This window comes from Bufo gargarizans, chromosome 6 (genome assembly GCF_014858855.1).
Source record: "Bufo gargarizans isolate SCDJY-AF-19 chromosome 6, ASM1485885v1, whole genome shotgun sequence".
Classification (NCBI taxonomy): domain Eukaryota; kingdom Metazoa; phylum Chordata; class Amphibia; order Anura; family Bufonidae; genus Bufo; species Bufo gargarizans.
Genome location: NC_058085.1, coordinates 78,615,861 through 78,633,243, shown reverse-complemented (window position 1 = coordinate 78,633,243; position 17,383 = coordinate 78,615,861). Strand labels below are relative to the sequence as shown.

The 17,383-nt window shown below is 42.7% G+C and overlaps 1 protein-coding gene across 2 annotated transcripts in view; it reads left to right on the top strand.

Moving 5' to 3' along the window:
• GCGR (glucagon receptor) overlaps positions 1-17,383 on the top strand; it is a 79,493-nt gene that overhangs the window by 45,571 nt on the left and 16,539 nt on the right. For both annotated transcript variants that reach the window (XM_044296980.1, XM_044296979.1), the window contains exons 4-6: positions 15,344-15,451; positions 15,526-15,647; positions 17,067-17,173. In XM_044296980.1, the coding sequence (XP_044152915.1) occupies positions 15,344-15,451; positions 15,526-15,647; positions 17,067-17,173 (337 nt within the window). The remainder of the gene's footprint in view (positions 1-15,343; positions 15,452-15,525; positions 15,648-17,066; positions 17,174-17,383) is intronic.

Sequence of the window (17,383 nt, the reverse complement as noted above, 5' to 3'; positions counted from 1 at the left end):
ATTGTTTCATCTTTTTATCGTGATCCTTTGTTGCCGATTCTAGATCATCACCTTCTCCAACTATTAGTATATCATCTGCTATTATTTTTACTCTAGACAGTCCTTCTAAAGCTTGCATCAATTTTTTGTTGGAACACTTCTGGAGCCGGGCTTAATCCCATGGGCATTCTCAGTCACTTATATGCTGTCAATAAACTTGATTCTTTATCCAGTTCCACATGCCAGAACCCATTTTTCACATCACATACCCAAAATATTTTAGCCTTTGAGAGATCTGGGAGAACATCTTCTATTGTAGGCATTGAATAGTGATTTCTTTTAAGAGCCTTGTTCAGTGGCTTAGGATCAATGCATATTCTTAACTTGCCTGGTGTTTTTTTCACTACTACTAAACGGCAGATCCAGTCTGTGCTTTCCTGTACTGGTGCCAGAGCCGGTTTTAGACAAAGTGTGGCCCTGGGCAAAATTGAAAGTGGGGCACCAAAACCTGAAATGTTGAACTAGAAGTCTGACAGGACTTTGTAGGCACGGACAGCGGTTGCAACCACAGCAGCTGATTGCAGAATGCCACATTATCTCTCTTTAGCCTTTCCACTGTAAGCTGCTGATCCTGCAGAATCTGCATCAGGTTTTTTGGGGATGTGTTTTTTTTCTGACGCTTTTTTTTAACACACTTTGTGATGCAGTTTTGCTGTGAATTTTCATTAAGATCCATTTTCAAAGGGAATTCTGGACATGGAACCCGCATGAAGAATGTCCAGGGCACTTCACTTTTTTCATGCTGCAGTTTATAAAACCACAAGCAGAAAAAAAAGGTTGTCCCATCCGGGCCCCTGAAAAGAAGGGAGAGCACAATGTGCACGCACGGTCATTCTCCATTATGCTATGGGTGTTCTGATAATAGCTGATCACTGGCAATTCAATAGCAGTAAATGAAGATAATGCTGCTCATACGCACTGTGATGGGGGATCTGTGGATGACGCACTTATGGGGGATATGTGGATGACGCACTGTGATGGGGGATCTGTGGATGACGCACTGTTATGGGGGATCTGTGGATGACGCACTGTTATGGGGAGATCTGTGGATGACGCACTGTTATGGGGAGATCTGTGGATGACGCACTTATGGGGGATATGTGGATGACGCACTGTTATGGGGAGATCTGTGGATGAAGCACTGTGATGGGGGATCTGTGGATGACGCACTGTTATGGGGAGATCTGTGTATGAAGCACTGTTATGGGGAGATCTGTGGATGATGCACTGTTATGGGGGATCTGTGGATGACGCACTGTATAATAGCAGCCCTGGTCTGCTCCCCCCAATTACTGGAAAAATAAATAATAAATCCACTGCTAATTTGGACCTGAGATTCTTAATCTATACTCCAATGCCTCCACCTCCCCCCCCCCCCCCAATTAACAATGCAGACCACCTAAACAATGTCGTCTTCAGTAGCTTAACTAGAGCCCTCTATGGCCCAGACAGCCATGCGGTAATTGAAAGCAGCACCACCACATCACAAGCAAGCTGTTTAGTGGTGTATTAAAAGTGTTGCAGACCTAGCTCATACTGGAGGCACAGGGAGTGTGCGCAGCAGGCACAGGGAGTGTGCGCAGCAGGCACAGGGAGTGTGCGCAGGAGGCACAGGGAGTGTGCGCAGGGGGCGCAGAGAGCTCACAGATCAGTGACCATCAGTACTTGCGGGTAGTGCAGGGCTGTTGCAATGAGTGTGTGACCCCAGCAGCCCTGCAGCCTCCTCCTCAGACACTGCTACATGCTTGGATGGACTTACCAGGTGCTTTCATAAGACAGGGTCCTGGGAGCTCCTGCAGTCCAGCAGCTGAGGTCAGAGCCAGCAGAAGGCCCAGTCATCCCAGTCTGATGTTTGGGCCTTGCAGCCTGGAGCAAGTGCAGGCAAAGGATGGGGGTGGGGCCATGTTAGCTCCGCCCACACAGAACATCGATGTCTGTAACATAGTAACATAGTATATAAGGTCGAAAAAAGACATTTGTCCATCCAGTTCGGCCTGTCATCCTGCAAGTTGATCCAGAGGAAGGCAAAAAACCCGGTGAGGTAGATGCCAATTTTCCTCACTTTAGGGGAATAAAAAATTCCTTCCCGACTCCAATCAGGCAATCAGAATAACTCCCTGGATCAATGACCCCTCTCTAGTAGCTATAGCCTGTAATATTATTACGCTCCAGAAATACATCCAGGCCCCTCTTGAATTCCTTTATTGTACTCACCATCACCACCTCCTCAGGCAGAGAGTTCCATACTCTCACTGCTCTTACCGTAAAGAATCCTCTTCTATGTTTGTGTACAAACCTTCTTTCCTCCAGACACAGAGGATGTCCCCTCGTCACAGTCACTGTCCTGGGGATAAATAGATGATGGGATAGATCTCTGTACTGACCCCTGATGTATTTATACATAGTAATTAGATCTCCTCTCAGTCGTCTTTTTTCTAAAGTGAATAACCCTAATGTTGATAATCTTTCAGGGTACTGTAGTTGCCCCATTCCAGTTATTACTTTAGTTGCCCTCCTCCTGGACCCTCTCCAGCTCTGCTATGTCTGCCTTGTTTACTGGAGCCCAGAACTGTACACAGTACTCCATGTGTGGTCTGACTAGCAATTTGTAAAGTGGTAGGACTATGTTCTCATCACGGGCATCTATGCCCCTTTTGATGCAACCCATTATCTTATTGGCCTTGGCAGCAGCTGCCTGACACTGGTTTTTAGGCCTCTTTCACACGGGCGTGAGTTTTTTTGCCCGGATAAGAGCCGGGTGCGTTGCGGGAAAATGCGCGATTTTTTCTGCGCAAGTGCAAAACATTGTCATGCGTTGCACTCGCGTGAGAAAAATCGCGCATGTTTGGTACCCAAACCCGAACTTCTTCATAGAAGTTCGGGCTTGGGATTGATGTTCTGAAGACTGTATTATTTTCCCTTATAACATGGTTATAAGGGAAAATAATAGCATTCTGAATACAGAATGCATAGTAAACCAGCGCTAGAGGGGTTAAAAAAAAATAAAAAAAATTTAACTCACCTTAGTCCACTTGCTCGCGAAGCCGGCATCTCCTTGTGTCTCCGCTGCTGATGAACAGGACCTGGGGTGAGCTGCTCCATTAAATACAGGTTAAGGACCTTCGATGACGTCACTCCGGTCATCACATGGTACGTCACATGATCTTTTACCATGGTGATTCACCATGGTAAAAGACCATGTGATGACCGGAGTGACGTCATCGAAGGTCCTTAAGCTCTATTTAATGGAGCAGCTCACCCCAGGTCCTGTTCATCAGCAGCGGAGACACAAGGAGATGCCAGCTTCGCGAGCAAGTGGACTAAGGTGAGTTAAATTATTTTTTATTTTTTTAACCCCTCTAGCGCTGGTTTACTATGCATTCTGTATTCAGAATGCTATTATTTTCCCTTATAACCATGTTATAAGGGAAAATAATAATGATCGGGTCTCCATCCCGATGGTCTCCTAGCAACCATGCGTGCAAATCGCACGGCATCCGTACTTGCTTGCGGATGCCATCCGATTTTCACACACCCCATTCACTTCTATGGGGCCTGCGTCACGTCAAAATCGGAAAATATAGAGCATGCTGCGATTTCAACTGAACGCACAAGTGATGCGTTAAAAACATCGCTCATGTGCACAGCCCCATAGAAATGAATGGGTCAGGATTTAGTGCGGGTGCCATACGTTCGCCGCACGGATCGCACCCGCACGGAAAACTCGCCCGTGTGAAAGGGGCCTTACTGCTTAGTTTGTTGTTTATTAAAATTCCTAGATCCTTTTCCATGTCAGTGTTACCGAGTGTTTTACCATTTAGTATGTACGGTTGACTTGCATTTTTCCTTCCCATGTGCATAACTTTACATTTGTCAGTGTTAAACCTCATCTGCCACTTATCTGCCCAAGCCTCCAATCTATCCAGACCCCTCTGTAGCAGTATACTGTCCTCATCAGTGTAAATTACTTTACACAGTTTGGTGTCATCTGCGAAAATTAATATTTTACTATGCAAGCCTTCTACAAGATCATTAATAAATATATTGAAGAGAATAGGGCCCAATACTGACCCCTGAGGTACCCCACTAGTGACAGTGACCCAATCTGAGTATTTACCATTAATAACCACCCTCTGTTTTCTATCATTGAGCCAGTTACTTACCCACATACAGACGTTTTCTCCCAGTCCGAGCATTCTCATTTTATATACTAACCTTTTATGTGGTACAGTGTCAAATGCTTTGGAGAAGTCCAGATACACGACATCCATTGATTCGCCGCTGTCAAGACTAGAACTTACCTCCTCATAGAAACTGATTAAATTAGTCTGACATGACCGATCCCTCACAAAGCCATGCTGATATGGCGTTATTTGCTTATTTCCGTTAAGATGCTCTAACATAGCATCTCTCAGAAAACCTTCAAACAGTTTACCCACAACAGATGTTAAACTTACCGGCCTATAGTTTCCAGGCTCTGTTTTTGGACCCTTTTTGAATATTGGCACCACATTTGCCATGCGCCGATCCTGTGGGACATTCCCTGTCAGTATAGAGTCTGCAAATATCAGAAATAAGGGTCTGGCTATGACATTACTTAATTCCCTTAGGATACGGGGATGTATGCCATTCGGTCCTGGCGATTTGTCTATTTTAATCTTTTTAAGTCGCTGATGTACTTCTTCCTGGGTCAGACAGGACACTTTTAATGGGAAATGTATTTTTACATTCTGCATGTCATCTGACAGTTTATTTTCCTCAGTGAATACATTGGAGAAAAAAATATTTAACAGCTTTGCTTTCTCCTCGTCGCTCTCTGCGACTCCCCCCTCATTACTCTTTAACGGGCCGACACCTTCAGATTTATACTTTTTAACATTTATATAATTGAAGAACATTTTAGGGTTAGTTTTACTCTCTTTGGCAATTAATCTCTCGGTCTCTAGTTTGGACGCTTTTATTTGTTTTTTACATGTTCTATTTTTTTCCTTATAGTTTTTCAGTGCTTCCGAGCTACCTTCCTGTTTTAGTGTTTTATATGCTTTCTTTTTGTCATTTATTGCTTTCTTTACAGTTCTGTTTATCCAAATTGGTTTCTTTTTGTTCCTTAACCTTTTATTCCCATACGGTATGTACCTCCCACAATGAGATTTTAGGATGCTTTTAAAGAGATCCCATTTTGTGGCTGTATTTTTATTTTTGAGGACTTTGTCCCAGTTAGTTAGGCCTATGGCCTCTCTTAGTTGGCTAAATTTAGCTTTTTTGAAGTTTGCTATTTTTGTTCCTCCCTGTAGAAACGCTCTTTTGAATGATAATTGGAAGGTTATTACTTTGTGGTCACTATTTCCCAGGTGTCCCCCAACCTGCACGTCTGTTGTTCTGTCAGGCCTATTGGTTATTACTAAGTCCAGTATGGCCGTCCCTCTAGTGGGGTCCTGAACCAGTTGGGAGAGGTAATTGTCTTTGGTTATTGCCAAGAACCTGTTTCCCTTATGAGATATACAAGTTTCAGTTTCCCAGTCTATATCTGGGTAGTTGAAGTCCCCCATAATAACCACCTCATTATGATTTGCCGCCTCGTCTATCTCGTTTAGTAGTAGATTTTCTGTGGACTCTGGTATATTAGGTGGTTTATAGTAAACTCCTATTAGTAATTTATTATTGTTTTTCACGCCTTTTATCTCTACCCACAGTGACTCCACATGTTCATGTCCCTCACTTATATCTTCACGGAGTGTGGGCTTTAGACAGGACTTTATCTTCCCCAGTCTGTGGCAGCAGGATTCTAATGCTGGTGAGACGGGGAGACAGCAGCAGACCAGTGCAGCATGTAGGAGTGCCAGTCAGGGAGCATGTGGAGGAGATAAAGCAACTGAAGGCTCCCACCATCGGCCCACTTAAAGGAGTTCTGCAGTTTGTTTAAACTGATTATCTATCCTCTGGATAGATCATCAGAATCTGATCGGCGGGGGTCCGACACCCGGGACCTCTGCCGATCAGCTGTTTGAGAAGGCAGCGGCAGCGGCCGCGGTCTTTTCACTGTTTACCGCTGGCCCAGTGATGTCACGACTAGTATCAACTAGCGTGGGCGGCGCTAAGCTCCATTCTAGTGAACAGAGCTTAGCCCCGCCCAGGCCAGTGATACTAGTCGTGACATCACTGGGCCTGCGGTATACAGTGAGAAGGCCGCGGCACTGCTGGAGCGCTGCTGCCTTCTCAAACAGCTGATCGGCGGGGGTCCCGGGTCTCGGACCCCCGACGGTCAGATGTTGAAGATCTATCCAGAGGATAGATCATCAGTTTAAACAAACTGCAGAACCCCTTTAACTTTCAAACAGCAAGGGGCAATGGCCTCTGCTGTGCAAATCCTGCAGTTTCTCTTTAAGTAGTTCTTCTTGTAGGCTGCATTGTATTATCAATTTCTAGTTTGCATTTACCTTCCAGGCACCCATCACCTTCAAATAAATCAGCACTATACAGACACTTCTAATAAAATGGCTGTCATAGCTCATATGGTATGAGAACGTAGGGAACTATGAGACTAGTGGACCTAAGTACTTAAGCAGTAAATAGAATGTAAGTAGAAAATGTGCTGGCCACATAGAGACCCCTCACTGAGATAATAAAGTGGGTAAGGTCATAATGACGCATTAGCAGAGGAATGTATCACAATGGACACTGCTGTTATTAGGCCAATGTCAATGGGCAGTCGATAACACAATTGCATGTTAAAACATACAAAGGAGACCGCCTCGCCTTGTTAAGTCCCTTGGGGTGTACAGTATCTAACTTGAAAAAAATCTATTGAGTTTCTCTGCGGAGCCGCAACATATCAATGTCCCCTCCACGGATGGATTTTTTAATATGTTCAATCCCTTGAACCCTAAGTACATCAGGGTTTCCATGTGTCTGGTGTCGGATGTAGGTATTCACTATGGACCAGATGATTGCGTATGTTTGTACTGCGCCGGTATGTGATTGAATTAACGCGCACATGGGGACCCTGCCTGGGAAGGATTTATAATATATATAAACACACAGCCTTATTTGGGGTACCGAGTCTGCCCGATACCCCCGATGAAGCCAGATTAGGTGGCGAAACATGTTAGGGGGGGGGGGGGGGCAGGTGTTAGGTTTTAGACTCTATACCAGGCATGGCCAACCTGCGGCTCTTCAGCTGTTGTAAAACTACAATTCCCACCATGCCCTGCTGTAGGCTGACTGGGCATGCTGGGAGTTGTAGTTTTGCAACAGTTTTCCCAATTTTTCGGACTGACTGACCTTAATTTCTTAAAGTAATGATGGCCACTCGTTTTTCTTTACTTAGCTGCTTTTTTCTTGCCATAATACAAATTCTAACAGTCTATTCAGTAGGACTATCAGCTGTGTATCCACCTGACTTCTCCACAACGCAACTGATGGTCCCAACCCCATTTATAAGGCAAGAAATCCCACTTATTAAACCTGACAGGGCACACCTGTGAAGTGAAAACCATTTCAGGTGACTACCTCTTGAAGCTCATCAAGAGAATGCCAAGAGTGTGCAAAGCAGTAATCAAAGCAAAAGGTGGCTACTGAAGAACCTAGAATATGACATATTTTCAGTTGTTTCACACTTTTTTGTTATGTATATAATTTCCCATGTGTTAATTCATAGTTTTGATGCCTTCAGTGTGAATCTACAATTTTCATAGTCATGAAAGCTGTATCTTTTTATTTTTTGGGTGATTACATGATAAGACATGTAGGGTCTCATTTTTTTACGTGATGAGGTGAAGGTTTAATTGGTACCATTTTGGGGTACATATGACTTTTTGATTGCTTAGTATTACACTTTTTGTGTTGTAAGGTGATAAAAAATGTTTTTTTTGGCACGGTTTATATAATATTATTTTTTTACGGTGTTTATCAGACGGGTTAGCTTATGTGATATTTTTAAAGAGCAGGTCATTACAGATGAGGCGATACAATTTTTTTTAGTGCTTTTTATTTTTTCAATTTTTTTACGATAATAGTTTTTTTATTGTAGTTTTAAAGTTTTCAAAACAGAACATGAATTCCATAAACATCACAGTAGTATTAAGCTTGACATATTTCAAGTACATGTATAGTAGTAGTGGACATTAATCAAGGAAATGTTAACAGATGTTATCTTACCATTTGATTGTACTTGTTACATTTGGTATTTGGCTGAAACTCTTTCTAAATAAAGAATATACAAAAAAATTACATGTGTAGTAGTATGTCGGCAGAAACAATGCACAAGGAGTAACAATTCCATTTGAGAATAGTCGATTACAACATGTTTGTTCATGGAAGAAAACATGAAAGTTTACAACACTTAAACTAGGTAATCTCAGCAATCTCCAATTATCGGAAACAACAGGGGTTTATTGACTAGGTATAAATGTATAGGTGGACGTTAACCAAGATTTCCACGAGTTTTTAAAGCGTGGGTAAGCGTGGTTTATATAGGCAATCATTTATTTGTGTGTACAAGAGGTATTTACTAGAGCCATCACTTGTTTCAATTGGGGGACTGTTGAGGATTTCCAGTGCCTCGTTATAACCAGTTTAGTAGACAGCAGAATGTGAGCTGTAACCAGGTGGGTTCTAACTGGGAAATTTGTAATGTCATGAAATAATAAAGCCAATTCTGGGGAAGGACTCGTCCGAATCCTAGTGATAGACGAGAGGAGGGTGAAACTAGTGGTCCAAATTTCCCGGAGCTTGGGACATAACCATAGAATATGGAGGAGGGTACCCCTTTCTCCACAGCCCCTCCAGCACAGATTGGTAGTACCTGGGTAAATGTGGCTCAGTCTATCTGGCATGAGATACCATCTGAGCATTGTCTTGATAGCAGCTTCAAAGTTGGAGACACAGGTAAATGAGAGGGATATGAAAGAGAGGGATGATGACCAGCTATGGTCTGAGAATTGTTTACCTAATACCTTCTCCCATGAGAGGAAGGGAGTTGATTTGGTGAATTTGTGTTTAGACACAAGCATATTGTAGATGGGTCTCAAGCTACTCGACGAGGGACCTTTAGTATTCCAGAGGTCCAGAACATCTTTACATGCAGCTACTTTAAAGGAATCCTTACCATTAAGGAAATGTCTCATCCTGAGGTATAAATAAAAATCTATATGGGGTATTGAGTATAATTCGTGTAGAGAGGAGAATTGTTTAAATTTGGAGGCTTCAAAGAGTTGTGAATCTTGGGTTAGACCTCTATTTACCCAATTAGCAACCTCTAGGTTAGGAACAAAGAAAGTCAGAGTTTCTAGTGGGGGCATATGGGTGGAGAGAAAGTGTTACTCCGGAAGTTTTGAAATGGAAAGTCACACCAATATCAAGGTGCGAAGAAAGCTTGAGAGGTCTCCCAGTGGGAGTGTAGAATTTAATGCGGCCACAATCAGAGCTTTTAAATTATGGCCTGGAGAGACAGCCGATTCTATGTGTAGCCAGTGATGCTGTAAATCTCCTTTCCACCACTCTTTCATAAAGCTCATCTGGGTGGCGAGGTAGTAATCATATACAGTACAGACCAAAAGTTTGGACACACCTTCTCATTCAAAGAGTTTTCTTTATTTTCATGAAAATTGTAGATTCACACTGAAGGCATCAAAACGATGAATTAACACATGTGGAATTATATACATAACAAAAAAATGTGAAACAACTGAAAATATGTCATATTCTAGGTTCTTCAAAGTAGCCACCTTTTGCTTTGATTACTGCTTTGCACATTCTTGGCATTCTCTTGATGAGCTTCAAGAGGTAGTCACCTGAAATGGTCTTCCAACAATATTGAAGGAGTTCCCAGAGATGCTTAGCACTTGTTGGCCCTTTTGCCTTCACTCTGCGGTCCAGCTCACCCCAAACCATCTCGATTGGGGTCAGGTCCGGTGACTGTGGAGGCCAGGTCATCTGGCGCAGCACCCCATCACTCTCCTTCATGGTCAAATAGCTCTTACACAGCCTGGAGGTGTGTTTGGGGTCATTGTCCTGTTGAAAAATAAATGATGGTCCAACTAAACGCAAACCGGATGGCATGCCGCTGCAAGATGCTGTGGTAGCCATGCTGGTTCGGTATGCCTTCAATTTTGAATAAATCCCCAACAGTGTCACCAGCAAAGCACCCCCACACCATCACACCTCCTCCTCCATGCTTCACGGTGGGAACCAGGCATGTAGAGTCCATCCGTTCACCTTTTCTGCGTCGCACAAAGACATGGTGGTTGGAAGCAAAGATCTCAAATTTGGACTCATCAGACCAAAGCATAGATTTCCACTGGTCTAATGTCCATTCCTTGTGTTCTTTAGCCCAAACAAGTCTCTTCTGCTTGTTGCCTGTCCTTAGCAGTGGCTTCCTAGCAGATATTCTACCATGAAGGCCTGATTCACACAGTCTCCTCTTAACAGTTGTTCTAGAGATGTGTCTGCTGCTAGAACTCTGTGTGGCATTGACCTGGTCTCTAATCTGAGCTGCTGTTAACCTGCGATTTCTGAGGCTGGTGATTCGGATGAACTTATCCTCCACAGCAGAGGTGACTCTTGGTCTTCCTTTCCTGGGGCAGTCCGCATGTGAGCCAGTTTCTTTGTAGCGCTTGATGGTTTTTGTGACTGCACTTGGGGACACTTTCAAAGTTTTCCCAATTTTTAGGACTGACTGACCTTCATTTCTTAAAGTAATGATGGCCACTCGTTTTTCTTTACTTAGCTGCTTTTTTTTCTTGCCATAATACAAATTCTAACAGTCTATTCAGTAGGACTATCAGCTGTGTATCCACCTGACTTCTCCACAACGCAACTGATGGTCCCAATCCCATTTATAAGGCAAGAAATCCCACTTATTAAACCTGTCAGGGCACACCTGTGAAGTGAAAACCATTTCAGGTGACTACCTCTTGAAGCTCATCAAGAGAATGACAAGAGTGTGCAAATCAGTAATCAAAGCAAAAGGTGGCTACTTTGAAGAACCTAGAATATGACATATTTTCAGTTGTTTCACACTTTTTTGTTATGTATATAATTCCACATGTGTTAATTCATAGTTTTGATGCCTTCAGTGTGAATCTACAATTTTCATAGTCATGAAAATAAAGAAAACTCTTTGAATGAGAAGGCGTGTCCAAACTTTTGGTCTGTACTGTATGTTGGGAAGCCCTAGACTGCCTGCTTTTTTGTGTTTTGTCATTATTTTGTGTGCAATCCAAGGTCTCCTGGGAGTCCAGATAAACCTATGTAGTAATCTATTAATACGGTTGAAAAAGGCTTGTGGTATCAGTATAGGAACAGTTCTGAATTTATATAGTATCTTGGGGAGAGTCAACATCTGGAAGGTCGCTATATGGCCTACCCAAGATATTTTGTGTTTGCTGTATTAGGCAAGATCTGTTTCCACTTCTTTAAGTAGTGGAAGGTAGTTGCTACCGGTTGTTTTAGTGACTCTAGTGCCTAGGTATTGGACATGTTCAGATTGCCAATATAGATTAAAACTGGATTTTATTCTCGACAAGGAGGTTGTTTTTATATTAATAGGTAGAGCTTGGGATTTCTGTTTATTAACTTTGCAGTAAGAGAGTTCTCCAAATTGGCGAATAATTTCCATGACTGCTGGTAATGAGTGATCTGGGAAGCTTAGGGTCAGTATGACCAAGTCTTCATATAATGAGAGTTTGTGAGCTCTTCCACCTATGTCTATCCCCTTAATATGGTCGGAGAGATGAATTGCTTGTGCTAGGGGTTCAATGGACATAATGAATATAAGGGGTGAGAGGGGGCAGCCTTGTCGGGTACCTTTGGTGATCGTAAATGTGGAGGATAAGGTATTATTAACATATACACGAGCCAAAGGGTTGCTGTATAAGGCTTTCACTGCTCCCAGAAAAGGGCCACAAATTCCCATTATCTGGAGCACAGAAAATGCAAAAGACCAATTTATGCTGTCAAATGCTTTTTCAGCATCGAGGGTTACCAGAACCTCTTCCAGACCCGACCTTTCAATATAGTCTACAATGTTTATGACTCTTCCCATAGTGTTCCCTATGATTTGTCTACCTTGAATAAATCCTGATTGATCGCAATTAATCAAGGACAGTAGGATGGGTTCTAACTGATTAGCCAGAGCTTTAGCGTACATTTTTAAATCTGTGTTTAGTAAAGAGATAGGTCTAAAGTTTTTCGGGGAGTCAGGAGTTTTTCCTTTTTTCGGGATGGTCACTATGACAGTGGAGAGCATTTCTGCTGGAAAGCTGCCAACTTCAAACACTTACTGGAGGACGTCACTTAGGTTGGGAAGGAGGGTGTTCTGGAAGGATTTGTAGTAACAATTTGATAGACCATCAGGTCCTGGGGCTTTATGCATAGGAAGGGAATTTATAACCTTTTGAAGTTTGGCTTCGGTGAGTGGATTCCCCATAATTCTGCTTGTTCTGTAGATACTGTGGGGAGGTGGAGATTGGTGAGAAATGAGTTGATATCAACCGGGGGGTTTTGGGCTGGGTTCTTGAGCGGACTTAGGTTATAAAGGGAGGAGTAGTACTCCATATAGCTATCAGCGATGCCTTGTGGATCCAGGACTTAAGAACCATCTAAGGATGACTTTATATATGGAATCCTGGCCTTTGCTCTCTGGGATTTTACTCGTTGAGCTACTAATTTGTCCGCTTTATTATTTTGCGAGCAATATCTAGCTTAAACTTTTTGTAAATTTCGCTCATATCTATATAGAAGACAGTCTTTGAGCTAAAGTCTAAGGACTTTTGGGGTCTCTGAGTATAGGGGGGTATTCTTATTTCTCCTCTCCAGGTCTTCTATTTTGGACAACAGCTCAGAGATCTTTTTATTTCTGGCTTTTTAGCTACCGAGCCCACTTTAATAAAAATTCCTCTAATAAATGCTTTATGAGCCGACCATAGCGTAAAGGAAGAAGAGACTGATCTAACATTATGTCGGAAATATTCCTGAAGAGCAGTTTCAATCTCCGCCCTATATGACCCATGTGCCATTAGGAAGGTATTGTTGTGCCAGAGAGTCTGGTGGGAAGGGAGATAGGTCTCTTGTGGTGACAAAGTGATTGCTGCATGGTCTGACCACTTTATCATTCCAATGCAGCATTCTAAGACCCTTGGAAGTAGTGACCTGGAGAGTAAAAATAAATCTATATGGGAATATGTTCTGTGGGCAGTGGAAAAGAAGGAATAATCTTTCTCTTGTGGGTGATGGATACCCCATACATCATATAATTACTCCGAAGAGATCCAATGTTGGAAGGGTACATTTTTTAATCTAGATGGGGCTGAGGAGCCTAGGTCAAGGTTGGGAGTTAAATTAATGTCTCCACAGAGAAGTTGTTGACCCTGTTTTACTTTATCAACTTTCTTAAGAAGCTTTTTCAGAAAGCTAAGTTGATGGGAATTTGGGGCGTATAACGCCACTATAGTGTAAAGGATGTTATTGATAGAACAGACCTGTATGATGTATTAGCCCGCATCATCTACAATTTTCGAGATAGGGTTGAACGCTAGAGTATCTCTGAAAGCTAAGAGAACACCCCTTTGTTTTTTGGTAAAGTGTGATTGAATATGATCTGGAATTTGGGGTGGCGAATTCTGTGGCTATATTGCGCCACTATGTGGGTTTCCTGGGCACAATGTATGTCACACTTGAGTTCCAGGGCCTCCTGCCATACAAAGGATCTCTTCGGAGGGCTGTTAAGGCCCTTTACATTTATCGATACTATCTTAATAACTATTGTACATACAATAAAAGCTATACATTACAATGACCCAGTTGCCCAAATTAGGAGATACGGATCTGGTGGAATCAGAAGCAGCTGTGTGGTATTTCTGGATTTCATCAAGCAGCTGAGAAAAGGTGGGAAAAAACTGGTAAACATAAACATAAAAAAGGCAACAATAGAACATAAAACAGAATAATCTGAGCAGTAATAAAAACTGCTGCCTTTTGTGAGGGTAAAGTCAACTCTGGGAAGTCAGGAGCAAAAAGAATCTGAACTTCTGAGTGTGTCAGCTATAAACACCCATGTAGAATGAACAAACAGGCTTCAATGTTTGGTGCCTCTCCTGGACTCTACTCTGCGCCATTTTTCAGCAATTTTTGGTATTCAGCAATGTCAATATTCCAAGAAGAAAGGAGAGAACTGTCCATTTCCACCGAACTGATGGTATGCCAGGAGCCATCTTTGTTTATTAGTAATCTTATCGGAAACCCACAGCAATATGCGATTTTATGATCTCTCAGTGCCAGTGTGATCGGTGCCAACTGGCAGGGTTGCTTTAATGTGACCGCTGACAGATCGGCAAACAGCTTTATGGTATTATATGGGGCAGGCAGAGTACCCCTCTTCCTGGATGATTCTAATATCTGCTCCTTCACATGGAAGTAATGAATCCTCGCCAACACATCTCTCGGGATAGAGGTTGGGAGATGGCTGGGTCTTGGAACCCTATGGGCCCTGTCGATGACTAGGTCTTGAGCAGTCAGGGTCGGTATAAGGGCCTGGAACATTGAGCAAAGATACTGTTTAAGGTCAGCATTGGGGACATCTTCAGGGATACCCCTGAACTTTGTTGTTCCTGAGGGATCTATCCTCCAAATAATTAAGCTTAGCCTTTATCCTCTCCAGCTCTTCAGAAAGCTCTGAATGTGCATCCACTAGGTTATTATGAGAGGAAGCAAACTCTCCCATTTTGTTTTCAATATGGGACACTCTGGAGAGAGAGCAGAACGGACTCTTACAGATAGTTGAGGACCATAAAGAGTCGTTTATTCCACTTTTCGGGCAGCTTTAAATCACACAGAGAAGGAAGTTACTACACACATCCTCACTCTGGCTTGTTCACCAGAAGACTTTTCATTAAACAGGGGAAAGTGGGGCTAGCCCACCACTGGCTGCCAGTTAACTATTTCATTCCATATACAGCCTTTTTGAATCACAAAGTGGACAATACAAACATAAATCTATTGTACCACTGAAAGTGCATACATAGCATATATCAACTCTCATAGCAATAAAACATACTACATAAGAAAATCAACTCTTTAGCAGCTCACTCAAGCAGTGAACCAGTGGTTCACTGCATAAGGGGGGGGGGGGGTCAAAAAAATTCACAGGCTAAAGCACTACTCCCTATCACATCTCCTTGGCCAAAGTGCACTCTACTTGTCTTTACATCAAGGTTCCTCCACCAAATTCCACACCATAGAATGAAAACCACATTTTGACTTTTTGTTACTTGTTTCCACTGCTAATTCCATTGCTGTGTTTCCTCAGGACTGGTCTGCAACAGGACATTTGATAAGTACTCCTGCTGGCCAGATGCTCTACCTAATACCACTGTTAATGTCTCTTGCCCCTGGTTCCTGCCTTGGTACAATAAAGGTAAGATGTCTTCAGTAGGTTCAATTAGTGATAATCGAGTCCTGCTATACAATAATAAGATTTTCCCCTCTCAGTGCAGCATGGCTATGTGTACAAACACTGCGGACCAGATGGACAATGGGCAGCCAAAGTGAATGGCCACCCTTTACGTGATGCACAGGAATGCCAACTAGACCCAACAGATGTGAAGGACCAGGTACAATTAAATATCTAATGTTATATATATTCGGAGCTCCAGTCCTACACTGATTGTACCTCTGATTTCTGATAAGGTATTGGTCTCTTCAGGCTCATTGTTCTTCTGGCTGGCAGTTCCTGATGGGTGGTGGGCTTTTTGCCATGACATTCCTCAACCTATTCCCACCCATGGGCTGTGAGGTTGGGCCCTGAGCTTGCCAAATATCTTAGTGTTTTGAGTTGTTACATCCGTCTGTTGTTAAATCAGAAAATGAAGATATAAACAAGCAATTTATTAAGGACCAAGAATTGTGTTTCATCTGGGCTTCAGAAGCACCTATTGTTTGCTTCCTCCCCTTATCCGTTAAAGGGATTAAAGATCAGACTGCTGGGAACATGGGCCACCCATGATCCCAAGAATGAGGGCTCCCCAAATCTCTTCTCTAAAAAGATCTGTATGTACACACGTAGGTCCACTGCTTCATTCACTTCTATGGAGCTGATGTAGACATCATTCCACCTGTCCCACAGAAGTGAATGGAGCGGCGGACCGACGTGCTCTACTGCTACCTTTAGAGAAGGAACTCGGGGAGCCCTCATTCTCAGGCTCCTTGAGGTCCCACTAGCTGGATCCCCCCACAATCTGATATTTATCATTATCCTGTGCATAGGTGATGAATAATTTTCAATTGGATATCCCCTTGAGGTTCCTTAGTAAAGAGTAATAGAATAAAACCTCAAATTCCAGTGACTATAGAATGAAATTATGAGAAAAACAAAACTTCCTACCTGCCCAAAAAGTATATTCTTCAAGCTTTGTGTTGTGCCATGCTGCTACAATCCCCCCTAAAAATGTGTGAATAAATCAACAACTGGTTACCATTCCCCTTTTTAAAGGGGTGTGTCCCTACACATTGTTACTGTGAATGGACAATATCATATTGTGTAGGGACAGTCAGTACCCCAGCTGGTAACACCCAGTTATCAATTTATTCAGAAATTTGTAGGATGATCAATGGAGCAACCATACAACACAGAGTTTAAAAGGTACGTTTACATTTGCGCTACCTGATCCAGAACAGATTACCGGTTTTTAGTGTATCCGGCATAGCTGGATACTACCGTTCACCTCCGAACCTCATTGACTATAATTGGATGAGCCCAGTTGCCAGCATGAGCACTGGGTTTTGGCTGGACAAAAACTGCTGCATGCATCAGTTCTTGTCTGGCTGAAACTGGCCAGATCCCTGCAGAATCCCATTAAAGCAATTCATAGATAATGTGATCTGAGCTACGTCAAGGTAAATAAATCTACAGCTCCATGTAGCTAGAGATGATACATGGTGATTTTTTTTTAATTTTTTTTATTGTGATGATAACTTTTAGCTGCACTTTTGTCTTTTTCACCCATAACAGATCTCTTGTCCTTAAATTTCAGGAAAAATTTGCCAAGACCTATGAAAGCTTTAAGATCATGTACACTGTCGGATATTCCATGTCTGTGGGGGCACTCATACTTGCACTTGCTATTCTTGTGGGATTTAGGTAGGTGGATGTTATGGTGACAACACATTCTGGTTCCTCATCTAATTGTCCTCTAAAATGTCCACAGATCCAAATTTATTACCAGGAGTTCCCCCATCTCCCCCTGTAGCTGGCCAAATACATTAGACTTCTAGATAGAGCTTGACAAATTTGAAGGTCAAGTTCATGAGGCTGTCCAATGGTCCTGTCACATCTTCTGCTGGTGGAAAC